This window comes from Gadus chalcogrammus, chromosome 3 (genome assembly GCF_026213295.1).
Source record: "Gadus chalcogrammus isolate NIFS_2021 chromosome 3, NIFS_Gcha_1.0, whole genome shotgun sequence".
In the NCBI taxonomy this organism is placed as follows: Eukaryota; Metazoa; Chordata; class Actinopteri; order Gadiformes; family Gadidae; genus Gadus; species Gadus chalcogrammus.
In genome coordinates, this window is record NC_079414.1 from 9,246,984 (window position 1) to 9,267,315 (window position 20,332).

Sequence of the window (20,332 nt, forward strand, 5' to 3'; positions counted from 1 at the left end):
GCTGGCAGCGGTCACCTGCTGGACCCTGGGCCGGGGGGGGGCGGGTCCACAGGAAGTTTGATGGGCGGGTCCACAGGAAGTCTGGTGGACATGGTGGGCAGGGCGGGGGTGGGACCGGACACGGACAGGTAAGTTGCCTCCTGCTACCTTTCAGATGTGTCTGTTATATTTATCTTTATGTTTATGGCTATACGTTTATATTAATGTCTATGTTTATGTTTATGTCTTTGTTTAGGTTAATGTTGATGCTTATGTTTTTGTTGTTCTTCTTCCTTAGTAAAGATGTTCGTCTGTCAAATGTCTGTCTGTCTGTTTGTCAGAGTGCGTTTCCATCTGTCAAGTCTGAATCTTGGTATTTTACTGTTTGATCCGTCTGTGTGTTCATGCTTGGCTGTGTGTAACTGTGTTTCACTAATGTGTGTGTTCTATCTATCATCATGTGTGTAGGTGTGTATACATCATTTTATTATGTTTATCAGTGTGTTCTCTCTATCAGTGTGTGTGTTCTCTCTATCAGTGTGTGTTCCCTCTATCAGTGTGTGTGTTCTCTCTATCGGTGTGTGGGTTCTCTCTATCAGTGTGTGTGTTCTCTCTATCAGTGTGTGGGTTCTCTCTATCGGTGTGTGTGTTCCCTCTATCAGTGTGTGTGTTCTCTCTATCGGTGTGTGGGTTATGTCTATCAGTGTGTGTGTTCTCTCTATCAGTGTGTGGGTTATGTCTATCAGTGTGTGTGTGTAATGTTCCTCTCTGGTTCCTTCAGGTCAGGCAGGTGCCGACTGACCCGGACACATAGTGCCTTCTCTCCAGCATCCCTTTCCACCTTTGCTGGTAATGACCTCCTCTTCCTCCTTCGCCTCCTCCTTCAGGCTCAATCTCTCCTCCCCCTCCTCCCCCTCCTCCTCCTCCTTAACACATTCTCTCTCTGTCTCTCTCTCTCTCTCTCTCTCAGGTGAGACTGCGTCCCTTGGGGACATTTCTCGTCGGGGGGTCAACATGCCCCGACCCCCCACGCCGCCACCCCCACCACGACGGAGTCTCAGTCTCCTAGGTACGCCAGGATGAACTACCTAAAAGTCTATCTCTCAAACTGCCCCCTGTGCGTTCTCACCCTGCCTCATGCAGGCTGTATAAACGTGGACCACCCGGTGACAAACACCACACTTACAAAAAGGAATAAATGCTCCCACTCACAAAAGGGAATCAAAATGGTAGTCAGATTGAGAATGGTTGCCCACGCTCAACCTCCTTCCACTCATATTTATCCACATGAATCATAATTAGAATGATTGCATGAAAATTTTGTCAGTCATGCTGATCGTTTTTTTTCGTGAACGGACAAATGTGGCTGGCTCAAGGAATGGTGGGACAGATGGTCTAGGGTACCCTATGCTAAACGAGATAAGAAGGGAAGCACTGAAGCCCTTTTCTCGCCATTTTGAGTGTTTGAACATGGTATTTTATGGCTGCCATTTAGATCATTCTGGGACATTTCACGCATTAGGAACGTTCTTAGCAAAAAAGCAAAAATGATAATCTGAGTGCAAGCCCTGGCTCAAAAGATGCCTACCTGGTTGCTTACCTTCCTTCCTTCCTGCACTTGCTTCCTTCCCTTCTTCCTTCCTAGATTATCGGTAACTGGACTTTCAACCCCTTCACTTTGTTTACTTGCTTCCTAACTCCTAACGCTCCTTTGTCCCCCACCTTCCTCACCACCTCCTCCTCCTCCTTCACCTCACCCACCTCCTCCTTCTCCCCACCACCTCCATCTCCTCCACCTCCTCCTTCTCTTTCACCTCATACACCTCCTCCTCCTTCCTACCACCTCCGCCTCCTCCACCTTCTCCTCCTCCTCCCCCTCCACCTCCCACACCTCCTCCTCCACCCCCTGGCTCTGTTCCAGACGACATTGTTGGGCCACAGCCTGGGTCTTTCCTGGACAGCGCCATGGGGGCGTCCCTGCAGTCCCTCCCCCTGCCTCTCCCACCTCCTCCCCCCTCCCATGCCTCTCTCCAGCACAGTGTCAGCCTCAACGGTAAGAGTGGTGCTGCTGCTGAGGGAACTGAGGGAATTTGAAGGGGGCAGCTTGGGCAGCTTGGGCACTTCGGTCAAATGTTGGGTTCAGAGCAGGCGTTGGGACCTGTTAAAAGATGTTTACATGGTGACATGGAGGACAGGAATGGCGCTATTGTCCCATTTTCTGCTCAGGAGACCTCTGTCTGACCAGCAGACACCTGCACATCCTTATTGTCTTAAAAGAAAGACAGTGAATACCTGGGCTGGTAATGGCTTGCCATTGCCCTTATGGGCTTGTGTTGTGTAGAATGTCATGATCTTATGGTCACACGCGTTGATGACGTCACCTGGTACATAGTGTTCCAATTGGTCAAACACCCTTGTAAACACCTCCCTTTACACAAAGCAAAGCACACGCCATGCTGAAGGGCCCGATCCAGAGTTATTGCTTTTCATTTCAATGTATTTTGTTTATGCAAGACCAGTTAATGGAGTCTGTTTGGAGGCCTGGCATATGAGTGTGTCTGCGTTGTTTGGATTCAGCATCCATTGAGTACCACTCATGATATCATTCATATTAAAGTCACCACATCCGGACTATGGCAGAGATGCACGTGTTGACTTCACTCAATTACAATTTAAGTGGCTTCCTAGCTTTGATGGACAGCAGAGGTGGTTGAAGAAGAGAGGGAAGGACATGCATTGTGACATCCCCGCATAGCTTGTATGTATGAAGTCAGTGCTCTGCCCGTAACCAGCAGTGACCAATGAAACTTCTCTACTGTTCTCTCAGATACCTTCCTGCGTGCGCTGCCTCATTCCAGCCAATCACAGGCCAATGCCCCATCCTCCCACCGGATGGCCCCGCCCTCGAGGCGAATGGCTCCGCCCACAATGCTCTGCCCATTGCGGGCGGAAGCTAGCAACTTCACCGCTAGCTTGAGAGAGTTAGAGAAGGTAACACATCTATCTATCTATCTATCTATCTATCTATCTATCTATCTATCTATCTATCTATCTATCTATCTATCTATCTATCTATCTATCTATCTATCTATCTATCTCTCTCTCTCTCTCTCTCTCTCTCTCTCTCTCTCTCTCTCTCTCTCTCTCCCGCTCTCTCTCTCTCTCTCTCTCTCTCTCTCTCTCTCTCTCTCTCTCTCTCTCTCTCTCTATCGATCGATGTATGTCTGTCTGTCTGTTGATCTTTTATATTATAGATATTATATTACAGTTATTATAATATCTATATTATATTGTATGCTATTGTTACTATTCTACTGCATTACCTTACATTGTATTGTATTGTATGGCAGTGTGGCTGGTACTGGGGTCCTATGAACTGGGAGGATGCTGAGATGAAGCTGAAGGGCCGTCTGGACGGGTCCTTCCTGGTGAGAGACAGCTCGGACCCCCGCTACATCCTCAGCCTCAGCTTCCGGTCTCAGGGCGTCACGCATCACACACGCATGGAGCACTACCGTGGTGAGCACTCCTACTACTGCTACTCCCTTAGTACACGGCACTACACACGCATGGAGCACTACCGTGGTGGGCACTCCTACTACTACTGCTACTCCCTTAGTACACGGCACTACACACGCATGGAGCACTACCGTGGTGAGCACTCCTACTACTACTGCTACTCCCTGAGTACACGGCACTACACACGCATGGAGCACTACCGTGGTGAGCACTCCTACTAGTGCTGCTACTCCCTGAGTACACGGCACTACACACGCATGGAGCACTACCGTGGTGAGCACTCCTACTACTGCTACTCCCTTACTACACGGCACTACACATGCATGGAGCACTATCGTGGTGAGCACTCCTACTAGTGCATGTTTTTTAACTTTTTCTAACATATTTATCAATATAGCTCCTTTCAACACCAGACACCCAACAAAGTGCTTCAAAATGTAGTGAAAGAGCAGTAGAGGAAGAATGATGATTGGGGCTGTGTTTCAACCAGCAGAATGGTCGATTCCTCTTCATGTGTTTCAACCAGTGGACTTGTTGATTCCTCTACATGTGTTTAGGACAACAGACTGGTCGCTTCTTCTTCATGTGTTCCAACCAGCAGAATGGTCGATTCCTCTTCATGTGTTTCAACCAGCAGACTGGTTGATTCCTCTTCATGTTTTTCAGACAACAGACTGGTTTATTCTCCTTCGTGTGTTTCAGGAACGTTCAGCCTCTGGTGCCACCCTAAACTGGAGGACCGCTGCCACTCGGTGGTGGAGTTCATTGAACGCGCCATCATGCACTCCAAGAACGGGAAGTTCCTCTACTTCCTGCGCTCCCGGGTGCCAGGTAGGTCTGGAGAGGGGTCAAAGGTTTGCGGGTTAGCCTGAGGCTAGCTCAGATGCTAGCAGACCCCGAAAACCGATTAGATTTACTACTTAAGTGTCCGATTTTGTGTGTGTGTGTGTGTGTGTGTGTGTGTGTGTGTGTGTGTGTGTGTGTGTGTGTGTGTGTGTGTGTGTGTGTGTGTGTGTGTGTGTGTGTGTGTGAGTGCGAGAGCGTTTGTGTGTGTGTGGTTGCACGCTTGTTTGTCTGTGTTTGTGTGTGTCCGTGTGTTTCCATGTATGTGTGTCTTTTCAAATAGACATTTGTTGAGCATCAGGTTTTTCCATTGGATATGGTCAATATGAATGTATAACTGTACTTAAGCATTTGTGTGTGTGTTTATTCATGCCTGTGTGTGTGTGTGTGTGTGTGTGTGTGTGTGTGTGTGTGTGTGTGTGTGTGTGTGTGTGTGTGTGTGTGTGTGTGTGTGTGTGTGTGTGTGTGTGTGTGTGTGTGTGTGTGTGCAGGGCTGCCCCCCACCCCAGTCCAGCTCCTGTACCCGGTCTCTCGGTTCAGCAACGTCAAGTCCCTCCAGCACCTGTGCCGCTTCCGTCTCCGACAGATGGTCCGGATAGACCACATCCAGGACCTCCCCCTCCCCAAGTAAACACACTACTATACACTACAACACACTACTATTCACTACTATACACTTCTACACACCACCACATCCAGGACCTCCCCCTCCCCAAGTAAACACACTACTATACACTACAACACACTACTATACACTACTATACACTTCTACACACCACCACATCAAGGACCTCCCCCTCCCCAAGTAATGCACACTACTGTACACACTACTATTTACTACTACTCACTACTACACACTATTAAGCATTAGTAAACGCTACTTTTCACTACTATACACTACTAAACTAATATACTATACAGTACAGTACTACACACTTCTATGATATGAAATGATATGGTGTTTGTGTTTGTGCAGACCTCTGATCTCCTACCTGAGGAAGTTCTACTACTACGACCCCGAGGAGGAGACCTACCTGTCATTTAAGAGCATTGTCATGAGGGCGGGGCCAAAGCAAGAGGAGGCGGAGTCTCAGACGTAGCGGCAGTGGTCCCCTCAGTTACAGTAAGTTGTGATGGCTCTCTCTCTCGTTCTCTCTCGCAAAGTCTCTCTCTCTCTCTTGCCCAAGGACCCCTAAAGGAAGACTGCAGGTATTTGGGTTGGAACGCTGAACCTTTCAGCGGGGAGCAGTGCCCCACCCCTACACTGAACTGTTTACACAAAGGGAAAATCTAGATTCTACAACCATTTTTCAAATGTATTAAAAACTGTTTAAAAATCTGTTTACACGAAAAAGGCACAACACGCACACAACCGAGATCCGCGCTAGAAATGCACATGCACATACAGGCTTCAGGTTTGGAACGCACAATCTCCAAGACTAAGTGGAGAAATAGTGGCCGTGTTGTACCGGTTTACATTGCTTTGGATAATGCTTCTGATTAAATAAACACTAATGATAGAAATGTAAGGTCTCGGACTCTGCCTTAGAAAACTATCACAGCACAGCGATGTTTTAGAAACATTTGTAAATTACTTCCCCTTGTTTTATACTGGTTTAAGACCGGCAACGTCTGAGCTAAGCACCTGACTCCACATTGCTTCCACAAGAGATGCCTTCTAGACGACCTATCTCTCTTCCAGCTAGATTGAGTGCGGTGCCTTTGACAATGTTTGTCTACATCTTTCGTACAACAGTTCGCTACCAATCTCCCAACCTAATCCTCTCATAAGAAGAGATTTAAACTGTTTGCGTAAACAAGGCCCAATGTCCAAGGTCACGTACTCTAAACCCAGACAAACAAGAATCCAAAAAGAAAACATTCAGAAATACGAACAACAATTTTCTGATGACGTCATTATTAGTATTTTTGGTCATTCGTGTATTTTATTGATATTAACGTCTTTCACTTCAAACATTGTGTTTTTTCTCCTCAGGCAACTGGAGGAATGAGGCTGTGACGCCATTGGTCAGCTGGTCTTCCAGAGCCCTCGAATCAGAGAGCTCAGATCTCTCTTCACGGGACGGGGTGGTCTCTAAACTACGGCGAAGGATCAGGACCACCAGATCGCATTGGAAACCAGCGCATGTGATCGCGCAAGTGGGCCGGGGCGTGTACTGCAGCCTCGCGGCCCGCAGACCACAACAGACCAGCTCTCTAGAAAGAGCAGAAAACACAACAAACTAACAGCCTGACCTTCGACCTCTGGCTCCGTTTGTGGTTATTTCCTCTGGATAAGGACCTGGACTTGTGGAACACGCTGCGTTCCTGCTGTTTCTGCGCCTCTTGTTTGGGCTCCGTCACCAGAACTCTCCTTACACTTCTCTTCTTAACATGGGTTTTTAAATATCATGAGTCAAGACTGACCGCATCAATTTCATATGCAGAACGTGAATACAGAACCAGTCAAAGGCACCACGTTGTGATTCTGTGTGATAAATTGAGCCGTTAGTATTACACTGCCATTACAGGTGGAGAACGTGAGGGGACCCAATCCAACCAATCAGGTCCTGTAGTAGCTGCCTTCTGCTGTAGGTCATCGGGAATAGCTTCATTTGGTCTCTTTTTGGGTCCCGTTTCTTGGGCCTAAGGCTAAAAGGTTCTGTAAGTTCTTGTTGTAAAGAGAGAGAGCAGAAAGAGTGAGGAGAGCAAGATTTTGAAAAGAAACAATCCAAAAAACGTAAATTCCCTCTCTGCTCCCCCCCTCCCTACCCATCTCCTCTGTTGAAAAGTGTTTGCAATTTGCGTCATGTTCCTGTGATGACATGCAAGATTTATTCCCCTGAACCAATCAGGGATGAGATGTCCTACTGGGTAAGAAAGTAGCCGGGAACGGTCTTAAATCAAAATAGTATCATGCAGATATTGAAAAACTGATATTGTCACAGAGCATTTTACTCACCAGAGATTCAGAAAGATGTCCATATTTTGTCTTATTACTACAACAAGAAAAAAACCACAAGCAAACATTAGCTCCTTTTTACTGCCTGTTTATCTCTGCTATCAATCTCAGACTCTCTTTTATTTATCTGCCTGTTCTCCAAAAGCTGACTGCCAGCTACGCCTTTTCAGTAAAAAAAACTAAATGAATCATTATTATAGCAGTGGTGTACTGTGTTACTTTCGAAATGTCAACATTTCATCATCACACACAAGAATACATGCACACACACGGACGTATACACACGCACACACACGCATACACATTCACTTTAGCACACACACACACACACACACACACACACACACACACACACACACACACACACACACACACACACACACACACACACACACACACACACACACAATGTACACACATACACACAAAAGACAAGCAATGCTTGAAAATCCCCTGAAAGAATTTGTGCTCATGAAAATTCTTGTGTTCACTGAGAGAGATAAGTGTTTGCCGCAAGCACAGGAAGACATTTGAATAATACACGGCTCTCAGCCAGCAGGGAGAGAGGACTGGAGTCCAAACAAGGTCAAGATAAGCTCTCTGGTTAAAGCTGATGTGTATAGGGATGCCATCATCATGGTTGTGAACAGAGACAGAGAGAGGGGTGCAATGAGAGTAGGACGACTAAAAGCCAACGTGATAGCTGCTAGAGGCCAACTCTGGATGCTGACGGCAGATGGAAGTGAAAGCGAGGGTTAGAAATGGCTGTTATGATTTTGCTTCTTCATTAATTTCCCCTTTATTGTTAAATAGTTACTAGTCTCAAAGATCAAAGCTAGAATAAGTTTGTCTGCTGACACAAGTTAGACACACAATTTGCATAAATGGTGTGGCATTTAGAAGGCAATTTTTTATATATATTTTTTTAAATTACCAGGCATAAAACTATACACTTAACGATAAGGTTTCATGAAACCGTAAAAGCCTGTCAGTTCATATATGAACTGAAAAAAAAAAAGATACAAATAAAATGGCCTAAATAATAATTTGTGAATGCATTGGTATAAATTTAAGGTACAATTTTAATGTTTAAACGTATTTAATTAGGCTATACATGAGCTAGATCATACAGACAGTCTGCAAGCAGTTTAAATGTAACGCGTCGCGGACAATAAACCCATGACAGTGAAACTCATTGATCTAAACCGGGGCTGAGCAGGGAGCAAGTATAAACAGGTAGTGCAGCTAGCCCGGAGCTACCTTGTCGCTCTGCCTTATGCTACGGCCACACCAACCGCGTTGCTCGCAGTGGATACCGCGAGTACCGCGCCTAACCTGACGCTTGATCGGTGTGTGGTGGTTCAACGCTTCCACCGCGTCACCGCGCCACCGCAGCTAGATGAGTCCATGTCCATGCAAGTGAACGGAGCGTTCCCTCTTCGTCATAACTATCAAACCAAACATCCTTCACATTCACTGAGCAAAAATTATGAAATTAAAATGCACATTTCTCGCTAAAAATGTTTCCATAAACGCATTTAATGGCGTAACTATAACTATTTCCACCCAGAATAAAGAAAGATGTCGGCCGTGGCTGCGCTGGAGTCCGAGGTAGGAAACCCAAACGCCGCGTTTGGGTGCATGATAGAGTTTAGATCGGGTTAGATTAAATAATCTCTGATATAAATAACACTAATCGGGTTAAATAACTTCACATGGTGTGTCTGGTGTGTTTCCAGCATTCGTAGTGTTGATCAGCAGAGAAATAGTCCGCCAGGCTGCGTTTACGTGCGTAATTACGTGCAACTTCCGCGCCTAAAGCCCCCAACGCAACGCTTCAACGCGTGTACCGTGCCTAGACCAATGGTTCCCTATGCAAAAATGCCGATTTTCAACGCCCCTACCGCGAGCAACGCGGTTGGTGTGGCCGTACCTTTATACTTCCAACATTATGCGCTTTGGCACTCTCATTGCCCCAAAATGTCTCTGTCAAAAAGACGAAAAGTGGACACAGTGCAGAGTTTTACAAGAAAAATGGTCATCGTACTTTTTATTCACGGAAGTAAATGGGAAACCTGTGTTTGGTGTGCTCACAGCATGTTTAATTTTACAAAATTATGCCATATTTTTACCGGTCCGGCCCACTTGGGAATAGATTTTCCACCATGTGGCCCCTAGGCTAAAATGAGTTTGACACCCCTGATCTAAACAGTTGTCGTTATATTTCTACAGTGCTGGTTTATGTTTCTACACATTGGATGTCGCACACGTCAGTAAAATGTAAGTCTCCGTTTAATAGGTCAACAGCTTTTAAGATGGTTTACTTTGTAGAACCACCCTCACCACAGTATTCTCTGAATACTATTGGCCGAGCGCGGATCCATCATCGGTCGAAAGGCAAAATCTTTCTACGATTGGCCAACTCAAATTTCAATCACAAAGACGGCTCTACGTGATTGGCCGGGATGGGCCCTCACTCAATGCACCACTGTCATCGGATTGGTTCGCTTGAGTCGCGGGCGGACTCTTCCCACGGGCTCCCTCTCTTGAAGGCCCACGGAGAGCGGGTGTCGTCATGAGCGGTGGGTAGGAATTAAAACATCGCTGTTTATATTACTGATTGTACTTCGTTTAAAAACATTTCGTGTCTGTAATTCCTTATGGTTGTACGAGTTGTCAATGGTTGGACACGTGTGAAGTTTAATCCATATGTGTTGGGGTGTAAAAAACCTATAACAATTGCACTTCCGGGGAGAAGAGCAGCTTTTTTCTTGCAACGTTATCTGAGTTTTGACGCGTTAGCATATGTGGCTAGCTAGCTAGTCACATATGCTAGCTTCTTAGCTCCGTAACGGGTTCGGATTCATTTAAAACAGTAATATACGAGTTATATCCCCTGTGTTTTCTACTTTGCAACTGATTACACTGAGTCACGCTGCGCAGGTTAGCATTGCAGCTGAGTTAAAGGAAAGCTCCAGAAGCTAGCTGCTAAGTGCAGCTTGGAGGGTTTTGTCAGAAATGTTGCTAGCTACTCCCGGCTGTTTTCAACATAGCATAGTAGCAGCAAACCAACTGTGTGTTGTGATGAACCGCCTCTCAGCTGCCTTATCTGGAAACCTAACATAATCCCAAACAGTAGTGTTTCTGTCATATAAACACACATACAGGGACCCACTTTGGGCGTTGTTTTTCTTTTGCGAAAATGCAAATTCATTTTATTTTTTACCGAAAAGCTTCTGCCAGCTGTAGACGGATGAAGTCACAAAGCTACCCGAAATATAACTAGTGAACCCCGAGTACTGCTGTTCGAGTTAAGAACAGGGTTTCAAGCGTAATGGGCTGATACGAAATTAGTACACTAACAGAACAGAGCGACTGTATAGAGTATTTAAAGAGAAAATGGGTCTTGCATCAGTTGCAAGCCATGCACATATACAGATGAGGTTATTCATCGTTTTTTGGAGGAGAGGCATTTTAAAATATTCTCTCCTCTCTTGAGATCTTCTAGGGGTAACTGCAGATCCAATGTTTCCAATCATTTGTGTCTTATCTAGAATACATGTCAATCGTGCTCAGTTTTAGATTTGTATTGTTTTTTTGAGGCATTAGTTATGTTACAGAAAGTGAACATGCAAGGAATTACGTTACGGCAACAATCAGAAAACATTGTATTGTACAATTTGTGTGTATTGTTCAGATTATCAATTTGCCTTCCCCAGTCATGAGGTTTATAAGGGAAGATGTTAGAATTAATACAATGATGGATATGTGGTCAGTATCTCTCTGACACAAAGTGCATTGAGTGGAAAGTTTCCCAACACCAGTTTGATGCAGGTTTCACTGAACCACGGCTGAGCTGGGTGTTTCCTGGGCTCGGTCTAACTCTTCGTTGTGATTGGCTCTCAGGTCTAACCTTGCCTTGTGATTGGTTCCATGCAGAGCTACAGGACAGTATGGCCACCACTGTAGCTGTGAACCCAAGCGAGTATCTCCAGCCCTCCGCCACCTCCTCACAAGTAAGTCACCCTTGTACATTCATGTGGTCATCTCGCCACACATTTGTGGATAACTGGTGGTATATTCATGTGTTCATCTCTCCACACGCTCCTGGGTTGATATTGGTATGTTCATCCCCCCAGGCAGGGCTTGAACACAACAATAATTAGCTTTCTGAGCTCACATTAGTTCACTTTATAGTATTTGCATGTAGGTCTGGATATGGGTGAATTGTAATGTAGATGGAATGAGAATTGATTTGATTGTGTGTGACTAATTGTGAGTAAACGTGCAAGCAAACGTTTGTTAGTGTGTTGCATAGGTGAATACATCAGAAGAATATCTGAATTAATTTCACAGTGTCTTTGTTTGTCAACATTATTATAAACAATCTGTTTACTGCCTGTCTGTCTCCTACTCTGCTTGTCTGTCTTTCTGACTGTCTGATTCTCTGTCTACCTGCCTATTCCTCTGCTTGTCTTTCCAACTCTTTGTCAGTTTTGAACCCAATGGTTTAAGTCTGTAAGTCGGTGGGTAGTTTTAGGAAACTACTGCTTCAGTTATGTGTGTGTGACCTCTGACCTCCCCCTGTCTCCCCAGGACTCTCAGCCATCCCCCCTGGCCCTGCTGGCCGCCACCTGCAGTAAGATCGGCCCCCCTGCCGCCCAGGCCCCTGTCTCCGTGCCCCCCTCCCAGCCTCAGCCCCGGAGGCTCCTCCCCATCAAGCCGGCCCCCATCGCGCCCGCGCCACCCAAGAACCTGGGCTTCCTGTCGGCAAAGGGGAACGTGATCCAGCTGCCTGCGGGCCTGGGCTCGGGCGGCGCAGGCAGCCCCATCATGCTGACCATCCAGAGCCCCACCTCCCGCTCCAACACGCCGGCCCCCACGGCCAACATCCAGTACCAGATGATGCCCCAGACCATGCATGGGACCCAGACCATCCAGGTGATGCAGCAGGGAGGGCAGGGCACACAGACCATCCAGGTCATGCCCCAGGGAGGCCAGGGCACACAGACCATCCAGGTCATGCCCCAGGGAGGCCAGGGCACACAGACCATCCAGGTCATGCCCCAGGGAGGGCAGCTCCAGCTCATCCCCGGCACCAACCAGGCCATCTTCACAACGCCCATGACCATGCAGGGCCCGGCGCTCGCTACCTCCGCCGTCACGCCGCAGAAGGCCCTGGCCATCAAGCCGTCGCCTCGCGGGCGTAAGGCTAACAGCGCGGCCGGGCTGGTCCAGCTCCACGGCGGCCTCACGCTGCCCCTCAGCGTCGCCACCGGGGAGATGGGCGGCACCCAGATCATCACGGAAACGGCGGCGGTGGCGTCGTCCACGCCGGTGAAGGGCAGGCGGGGGAGGAAGAAGAAGGTGCTCCTCAGCAGCCAGCCCCACGCCCTCGCCCCCCCACAGAGCGCCTCCCCTCCACCAGAGCAGATGGAGACCATCCTGATAGAAGCCACCGACAACATCATCCAGGTGAGCAGCGGGTCACATTGAGACGAAACGTTTTGATGAGTAGTAGTGGAGGAACTACAAAAAATATAGATACAGGAAATATTACTATCTACACAAATGATGACAAGTTGCAATGTAAATGTACCCCTGCATATAGCGTCCTCCTCTCTCACGTTGAATTAACGTCCTGGTTCCTCCTGGCTGTCCACAGGCCGGTAACAACCTGCTCATCGTGCAGAGCCCTGGGCAGCCGGCCATGGTGCAGCAGGTCCAGCTGGTCCAGCCCAAACAGGAGTCCCAGATGGTCCAGATCCCCCAACAGGCCCTGAAGGTGGTCCAGGCCGCATCCGCCACGCTCCCCCAGATCCCTCAGAGGCAGACACAGGTGTCACCCACGGAACCTCAAACACAGGTAACCCTTGTGAATACAGTAAACCAATACTTGGATACAGGTAACCCTCTTTAATAAAGGTTACCCTTATGATACAGGTAACCCTCTTCACACAGTAATGCCTGATGCCCTTTCCTGGTAATAATCAAATCCCCCCCCCCCCCTCCGCCACTCAGTTCCTGATCAAGACGCCGTCGGGGGAGTGGCAGGCGGTGCAGATCCAGGAGGCAATCTCCACGGCAACCACGCCCACCACCACTGTACCCAGCATGACTGTCGCCACCTCCTGCTCCTCGTCCCCACTGGGTGCCAAGAGGCAGCTGGGCGGAGCCCGCAAGGAGCGGACGCTGGCCAAGATCGCCCCGGCCGGGGGGATGATCAGCCTGAACAACGCCCAGCTCTCCCAGGCCCCCCAGGCCGTCCAGACCATCAGCATCAACGGCGTGCAGGTCCAGGGCGTCCCCGTCACCATCACCAACGCCGGCGGTGAGTGCTGAGCCGTGTCCCGATTCTTTCCACTCCCCTTCGGTTCGGCACGCTCCCGCACAGTGTAGCGACTGTAGCAGGGATGGAAATGAACAGTTCAGCAAAAGAGGCGTAGAAGAAGAAGGGGGCCGGATGTTGACAATAATGGTTGTGGAACTGTGCAGCGCCGTATAGCGAATGTTTTAAATATGCAAATTTGAACGGACATGACTGGGAAAGTATTACCCGACACAGTGGCAGGTGAAGTGACACAATTCACCCGCCACCATACAAATCCACCCGCAAATTTCTCCTACAGGGGATTGATAACGTTCTATCTATTGAACAGAAAAAAACACTTGGTCATACTTTACACACTTTACCACTGCATTGGCCTACTGAATGCCACTGATATATTTTCAGCATTGGACTGAATGCCACATAAATATATAATTATGTTTTTGCACGTTTGCAACGTTTAAAAGTTCAAGGTATAAAGCTCAAGTATATGCCTCTACTTGTATTGCTTAAGCCAATAGCCTTTTGAGGCCGTGTTTTTTCTGAATATTAGTGTTAAGGGCCAATAATGCTTACTATCATACGTTAGTTACCCTGTCTGTGGACACATTTGTATGCAGTCACATGTAAATATACAAAAACAAATGTTCCTATTGACTTATGATGGTGTAGCCATGCATTGTTTTATTGTTAATATATCAATTTGTTTTTTATTGAAATACTATGTATAGATGAATTATCCCCAAACTTGTCATCGTAACACCTTTGACATAAACATGACTTAACATGGCAGATACCTGTGTATTGTTTATCATATGCGGTAAGAGTGTAACATTTTCAACTCAGTTCCTTGGTAGCACCTACTTACAGTAAGAATCAGTTCTGATGGAAAAAATGAAGTGTACGAAAAACACTTTTCTTATCTATTGTTACTATTATATTGTTTAAAATGTACGCATATATTAAAAAAATATATAGCGTATAAAAAGTGGCTGGTAAAAAAGATGAGTGGCTGGTAGATTTTTAAATCTACCTGCCACAGTGGCTGGTGGGCAAAAAAGTTAATTTCCATCTCTGGACTGTAGTGTTTAGTGATAGTAGATTAGATTAGAAAAACTTTATTTATCCCAAAATGGGCAATTTTGTTCACAGTTTCCCGTCTCACATAATAAATTACTTAATAAATACAATAAATAGCAATAGGAGATAGACAAAAACATGTATCAAAGGCAGTCCAACACACACATTTAACTCACAATTAATTTCAACCTGTCAGTAACAACCACCCTGCCCCCGGAAACACCCAGCAACACTGGTGTGCTCTCCACCTACTCCTGACTTTTGTCATCATTTAGTAACCTGATGGTTGCAGGGATAAAAGAGTGGGAGTACCTCATTGTTCTTGTCCTGATTGAACAGTAGCGCCGCCCTGAAGGCATTAGTTTAAATTCTTTACTGAGGACATGGTCAGGCTGACTGATAATGCATTTAGCTTTCTGGACTGCTTGTTTGTTCCACAATGAACTTATGCTCTTGAGCTGGATGCCAGTGATCTTAGAGCAGATCAGTGTAGTGATATTGTCCAAAAGAGGATTATGTAATTACCTCTTCACCACTTTGATATAGTTTCTGGACCTCATGCTGTCTCTCTTGATCCCGCCTGCCCTCCAGGCCAGCAGCACCTGACGGTTCAGACCCTGCAAGGTGGTGGTCTGCAGCTGGCCGGGTCTCAGGGCCAGCCCACGGTGCAGGTGGACCAGACCCTCACCCTGGAGCTGCCCGCCCAGCCGGGGGAGAAGAAGAGGCGCATGGCGTGCACCTGCCCCAACTGCAAGGATGCTGACAAGAGGCAAGTGGGGCACTGGGGTCAGGGACAGGATCCGCCATCAGGGAAAGGGGGTTTCTGTGTGAGTTAATCTGATTTCAAAGTAAAAGCGCAGGTGTTCTTACTCCACAGCGGCATGTCATGTGCTTTTTCTTTATTTCCTACTGAAAAAAAAAGATGTCTGTTTGTATGTATGTGGGTGTGTATATATATTAGGGGTGTAACTATTCACCGATACGAATCGGTATCCGGTTGGATTAACACAGATGTGACTACATCGAAACGTGGGCCCCTGAATCGATTTAAAATGACCAAGAATCTGTCGATGCACCGATTTAAACGTTGCAAACGGATGAGTAGGCTTTAGCTTGATATCAAGACAGCATTGTCAACTAATTTCATTCCGTTTCCATACGGATCCGGAAAATGAAATTGAAGGAAGCGAGCGGATCCGTGTGTATGTTTGCGCACCCGCCCTGCGTCTCGTGAGTAGGAAACAACCAGAGTTGTGAGTGCGCGAATAACCATAAGCCATGTGAAAACGGTGAAACGATTTTCAGTGCAACAGCGATTCTGAAATCAAACCTGTGGGAGTCCTTTGGGTCTTGCCTGACAAAAGCTTTGCTTTTTTTTTAAATTGTGTAGGACAGCGCTGAAGTCTATAAATAAACAAATAAATAGACATGTAGTTCTAAATTTATAAATGTCTTCCATTTTTCCCCATGCCATTAAGAAATAAATATAAAAACCTAAGGTTCCATGGTCCCTATACTAGTGATCGACAGATATATCGGCCAGCCGATATTTGCGTTTGTAACGTGTATTGGTCGGCCGATATTTTTTTCAGTATCAACTGATTATTATTATAATAATATTTTTTGCCGTGATTTACAGACAGTTCAATAAATGTTAATTTTTTTTAATTGAGACATTGTTACATTTGTTATAATTATTGGGTAATTTTTATGATGTAAATTGAGGGAGGCTTAGCCTGGAAATCCAGACCCACATCTAGAAAGCTGTAGGGTCTGGCAACGAGTAATGAAATGGCCCAACTCGAGGGGCGGCACTAAGCATGTATTTGAAAATATCACTGGATAAAACACATTGGATAACACTATGACCAATCAGAAGAATACAAGGGGTGACATATCCAGACCAGTAGAGCTAACCAATAGATAAGACTCTTGCCGTATCCGGTCGGTAAAACAGCAACGCATTGGGCCCACCTATATTGATACATCGATGTGATTGATTAATGTTCTGGGCCAGGGGAGGCCCCGAATATACACGAGTATATTGCTCGTTACCAGAGTGAGTCGCTGAGCAAATTGTGCTCTCGCGAGAACTCTGGATTTCCAGGGTATTATCGGCTCCAAATATCGGCTCAAGAAAATCGTTTTCTGCGTATCGGTTATCGGCTAAGGTTGAGGAAAAAAAATCGGTATCAGTATCGGCCCTAAAGATCCATATTGGTCGATCCCTACCCTATACCATATATATATTTGAAAGTAGGCAATGTCTCTTTTATACGTTAAACGGATATTAACTGAATCCGTCAGATTGATTCGACTTTTACATTATTTCTTTTATTTCAAAGTAATAGCGTAGGTATTTATTCCATGGTGTTGAGCAGATGTCAAAGTAAAAGCCTGTTTGAAAAAAATAATTCCAAGTAAAAGTGCACGTGTGTTGGGCAGATTTGAAAGTATAAGCTTATCGTGGCCTTGACCCCATGGCTGTGTGTCTCCACTCAGGCCAGCGGAGGTGGGCAAGAGGAAGCACATCTGCCACTTCCCCGGCTGCGTGAAGACCTTCAGGAAGACGTCCCTGCTCAGGGCTCACGTGCGCCTGCACACGGGGGAGCGGCCGTTCGTATGTAACTGGGTCTTCTGTGGAAAGAGGTTCACACGCAGCGACGAGCTTCAGAGACACGCGCGGACACACACAGGTGACTGATCATTCATAATCCAGCCATATAACGATGCATTACTGCTGACCCTAATAAAGAATATATACCATATATATTCTTTATTTTGATCAGGTGTGTAATGTATTGTCGCATATCATACATTCTATATTATGACCAGATGTGTTGTGTACCACAGTTATTCTATATTGTATGGTGCTGTGAATCCCTCCGCAGGAGACAAGCGGTTTGAGTGCAACCAGTGCCAGAAGCGCTTCATGAGAAGCGACCATCTCACCAAGCATTATAAAACTCACATCAATACCAAGAACCTGTGAACATTCACCCCCCCACCCATTGCTGCTGTGAGTTGAAGAGGTGGAGGAGGTTTGTTGGGGGGTTCAGGACTGCACAAGCTCTGTTTAAATTGCCCATGGAAGGAAAAGCGTCTGAGGTGGAGACTGCCTTCTCACTCTCCAGACTGCTGGTGATGTACATAGAGTGGTGTACACGCAGAGCTCCTCGGACCCCAGACCGGCCCTCCTACTCCCCGAGGGCCTACCCAGTGGGCCCAGAGCATAGGCAACCACGGACAGACAGACCCTCTGGCATCTGGGGGGGCGTAGAGGGACATGGTCCTTCCCACAACCTGTAGGTGCTGGGGGGGGGGGAAGAGGACAAAATGGACCCACACAGAATCATTCAAATATGAACTAATACCCCCCCTTCAGACCCCTGCTGTCTCCAGTCCTCCTTTACATTCACCTGAATCCAGAAGATTATTTCATGCGTGTTTTCAGTTTGAACCTTTCATTTTTCTTTTTTTTGAGGGAGTCACCCAACAGCTGACGGTGACAGCTAGAGGGGACAGCACCCTCTCTGGTGAAACCCTGAGCACTGCAGCCTCTTACTCTGACTGGCTGTGGGTGCCATGTGTCGCCCCTGGCACTTGGTAGGACTGTTTTGCCCCTTGTGATCATCCTGGACTGGTCTTTTTTAACAGACTAGCTCTGCTTATTTTGTGTCTTGTGTTCCAACATAGTAAGCTTACCATAGCTCAGTCCCCTGGCTTACTTAAACCTTGCATAGCTACCTGCTGGGCAGCGCCAATCCAACGCAGTGACCCTAACATAGTACCGTTTCTAAGTGCGTGTCTGTAGTCTGTTTATTATGAACCATGACTCCACAGGTGACTGCACCAACCCATTCATCCCTGTAGTCGCCCACCCGCTCTGCTTTATAGTGACATCACTTCCTCCCCCCAGATGACCTGGTATGACCTTATTCTCTTGACCACTTGGTTACTTTGGTTCCTTGGCAACATATAGCTATTCATATGTTTTAGTTAACTAATGCCCTAATATGACAATCATGTCACCAGATGCAAAAACAAAATGTATAAAATGCTTTTTTCCTGGCCGATGATCAGTTAGTTTTGTACATAACGTTTTGTACAAATAGCTTTACTTAACATTTTAAATTTGATTTCTATTCGACAGAAAGCTATTCACCAATTGTACAGCAGACTCTGACACACATATATTTTGTAACTTCATCTACAAAACAAATATCTTGGTTTTAGAGACTTTATAAATTTAAAGACAAAACTTAACATTCATTATCAAATGTAATAGTTTTGTAGTTTTGATTTGAAGTAAACTTCATTAAAGGTATAGGCTTACCTATTGGTATATAAGCTAATTCATGTAAAAAAAATAATAACTTAACCTCAGTTTGTCCGGCGCATTGCTAGCTTGCCGAAATGGGAGAAAATGTTGTGCTGTGTTCTACATCACAACCTGGTACTGAAATCAACACACATCAATGTCCTTGGGATCCCATAGCTCGAGGCCCAGTCAGATGTAGTCTCAAAAGCACTTTTAACTTGGTTCCCCTGCAGTGCTTTACCAGTAAGGTTGTAAAGCTGTTGGTTCCTTGGTGTATTCGTTTTTTCCCTTATGGTTTATATTATTATATTTCCTGGAGACTGATGCTGTCTGACTGGACATGCTCATATTTATGTTTGTATTTTTTCTCTTATCTGATATGTAAATAAAAGCAGATGTGTCTGTTAGGCACAATAAATGTAGGATTAAAAAGGTCTCACTGCCTAGTATTTAGTCTGGCCTGGCCGGAGCCGAAGGAGGTGGACTGTGTACAGTGTGTATGAAACAAATCTAACGTAACGTTGTATAGCTTCATTCCTGCTTTGTACAATACTTCTAGATTCTCTTTTGTATTGAATTAAAGATGCCTTAGACAGCTGCGCCCAGTATTTAAACATTTTTCCTTTTTTTGTGAAATTCCAAGGAATGGTGTTTTTAGAATTCCTTTTATTTTCTGATTTAACTTATGTTACAAACTGTTGTATTGTGCACTGAGAAGAAAAAAAAACAGGTTTCAAATTTAAATTTGTGCTTTTGCTTTGTGTTTTAAGCCAAGAGCTTTTAGTGGATGATCTGAGGAAGGGCTTATGCTCTTTCCCAGAGATTTTGTCCCAGAGCCTATCTGCTCTCCTCAGACCACAGAGGAGAACAGGAACCCAGCATTTCATTTTCTATATTTTATTATGGTGCTTACTGCAGAAAGCTCGCTCCTTTTCTACAGTCCCCCCCCACCCCCCCAATAAAACAGTTTAAACCATCCGGTCTGCTTGTCTTGTTATATTGTATAATATTATTTGTTCTACAGCTTTCAGAACATATCAAATATACACGTATATTTGGATTTACTCGAAAGTGGGTACACTACTATGCACAAAGGAGCGTAACATAAAAAAGTACACAGTCAGTGTGCATGATATTTGAAAGGTAATTCAAATATTGATTTACCATGTTAATTGGGGGAAGTTATGCTATATTTTCTCTTTCAAATGATTACATGTAAAAAACATGGGTATGGTTTTTATACCATGGATATGATAATGTATAGTTATTTATGACATTAATAAATATCATCACCGGAGTT

General features: G+C 45.8%; 2 protein-coding genes across 2 annotated transcripts in view; both read left to right on the forward strand.

The window, feature by feature from the left end:
• The window catches only part of socs7 (suppressor of cytokine signaling 7), a 9,059-nt gene extending 1,573 nt beyond the window's left edge, over positions 1-7,486 (forward strand). The window contains exons 1-10 of the mRNA XM_056585843.1: positions 1-128; positions 761-828; positions 950-1,048; positions 1,901-2,032; positions 2,807-2,970; positions 3,330-3,498; positions 4,201-4,329; positions 4,833-4,968; positions 5,318-5,464; positions 6,338-7,486. The exon at positions 1-128 is cut by the window's left edge and continues 1,573 nt beyond it. Coding sequence (XP_056441818.1) covers positions 1-128; positions 761-828; positions 950-1,048; positions 1,901-2,032; positions 2,807-2,970; positions 3,330-3,498; positions 4,201-4,329; positions 4,833-4,968; positions 5,318-5,441 — 1,149 coding nt within the window. The 3' untranslated portion in view covers positions 5,442-5,464; positions 6,338-7,486. The remainder of the gene's footprint in view (positions 129-760; positions 829-949; positions 1,049-1,900; positions 2,033-2,806; positions 2,971-3,329; positions 3,499-4,200; positions 4,330-4,832; positions 4,969-5,317; positions 5,465-6,337) is intronic.
• A 2,367-nt stretch (positions 7,487-9,853) lies between these two features.
• sp2 (sp2 transcription factor) lies at positions 9,854-20,321 on the forward strand. The gene is made up of 8 exons (XM_056585854.1): positions 9,854-9,885; positions 11,243-11,319; positions 11,900-12,778; positions 12,969-13,169; positions 13,325-13,634; positions 15,303-15,480; positions 17,214-17,407; positions 17,603-20,321. The coding sequence occupies exons 1-8, from the start codon at positions 9,879-9,881 to the stop codon at positions 17,701-17,703; spliced, it is 1,947 nt and encodes a 648-aa protein (XP_056441829.1). The 5' UTR covers positions 9,854-9,878; the 3' UTR covers positions 17,704-20,321.
• Positions 20,322-20,332: the final 11 nt, after the last annotated feature.

Bases quoted from the DNA above. Each gene is read 5' to 3' on its own strand.
- sp2 (XM_056585854.1), top strand. The intron at 12,779-12,968 runs GTGAGCAGCGGG...GGCTGTCCACAG, and splicing joins CCACCGACAACATCATCCAG to GCCGGTAACAACCTGCTCAT. The intron at 17,408-17,602 runs GTGACTGATCAT...ATCCCTCCGCAG, and splicing joins ACACGCGCGGACACACACAG to GAGACAAGCGGTTTGAGTGC.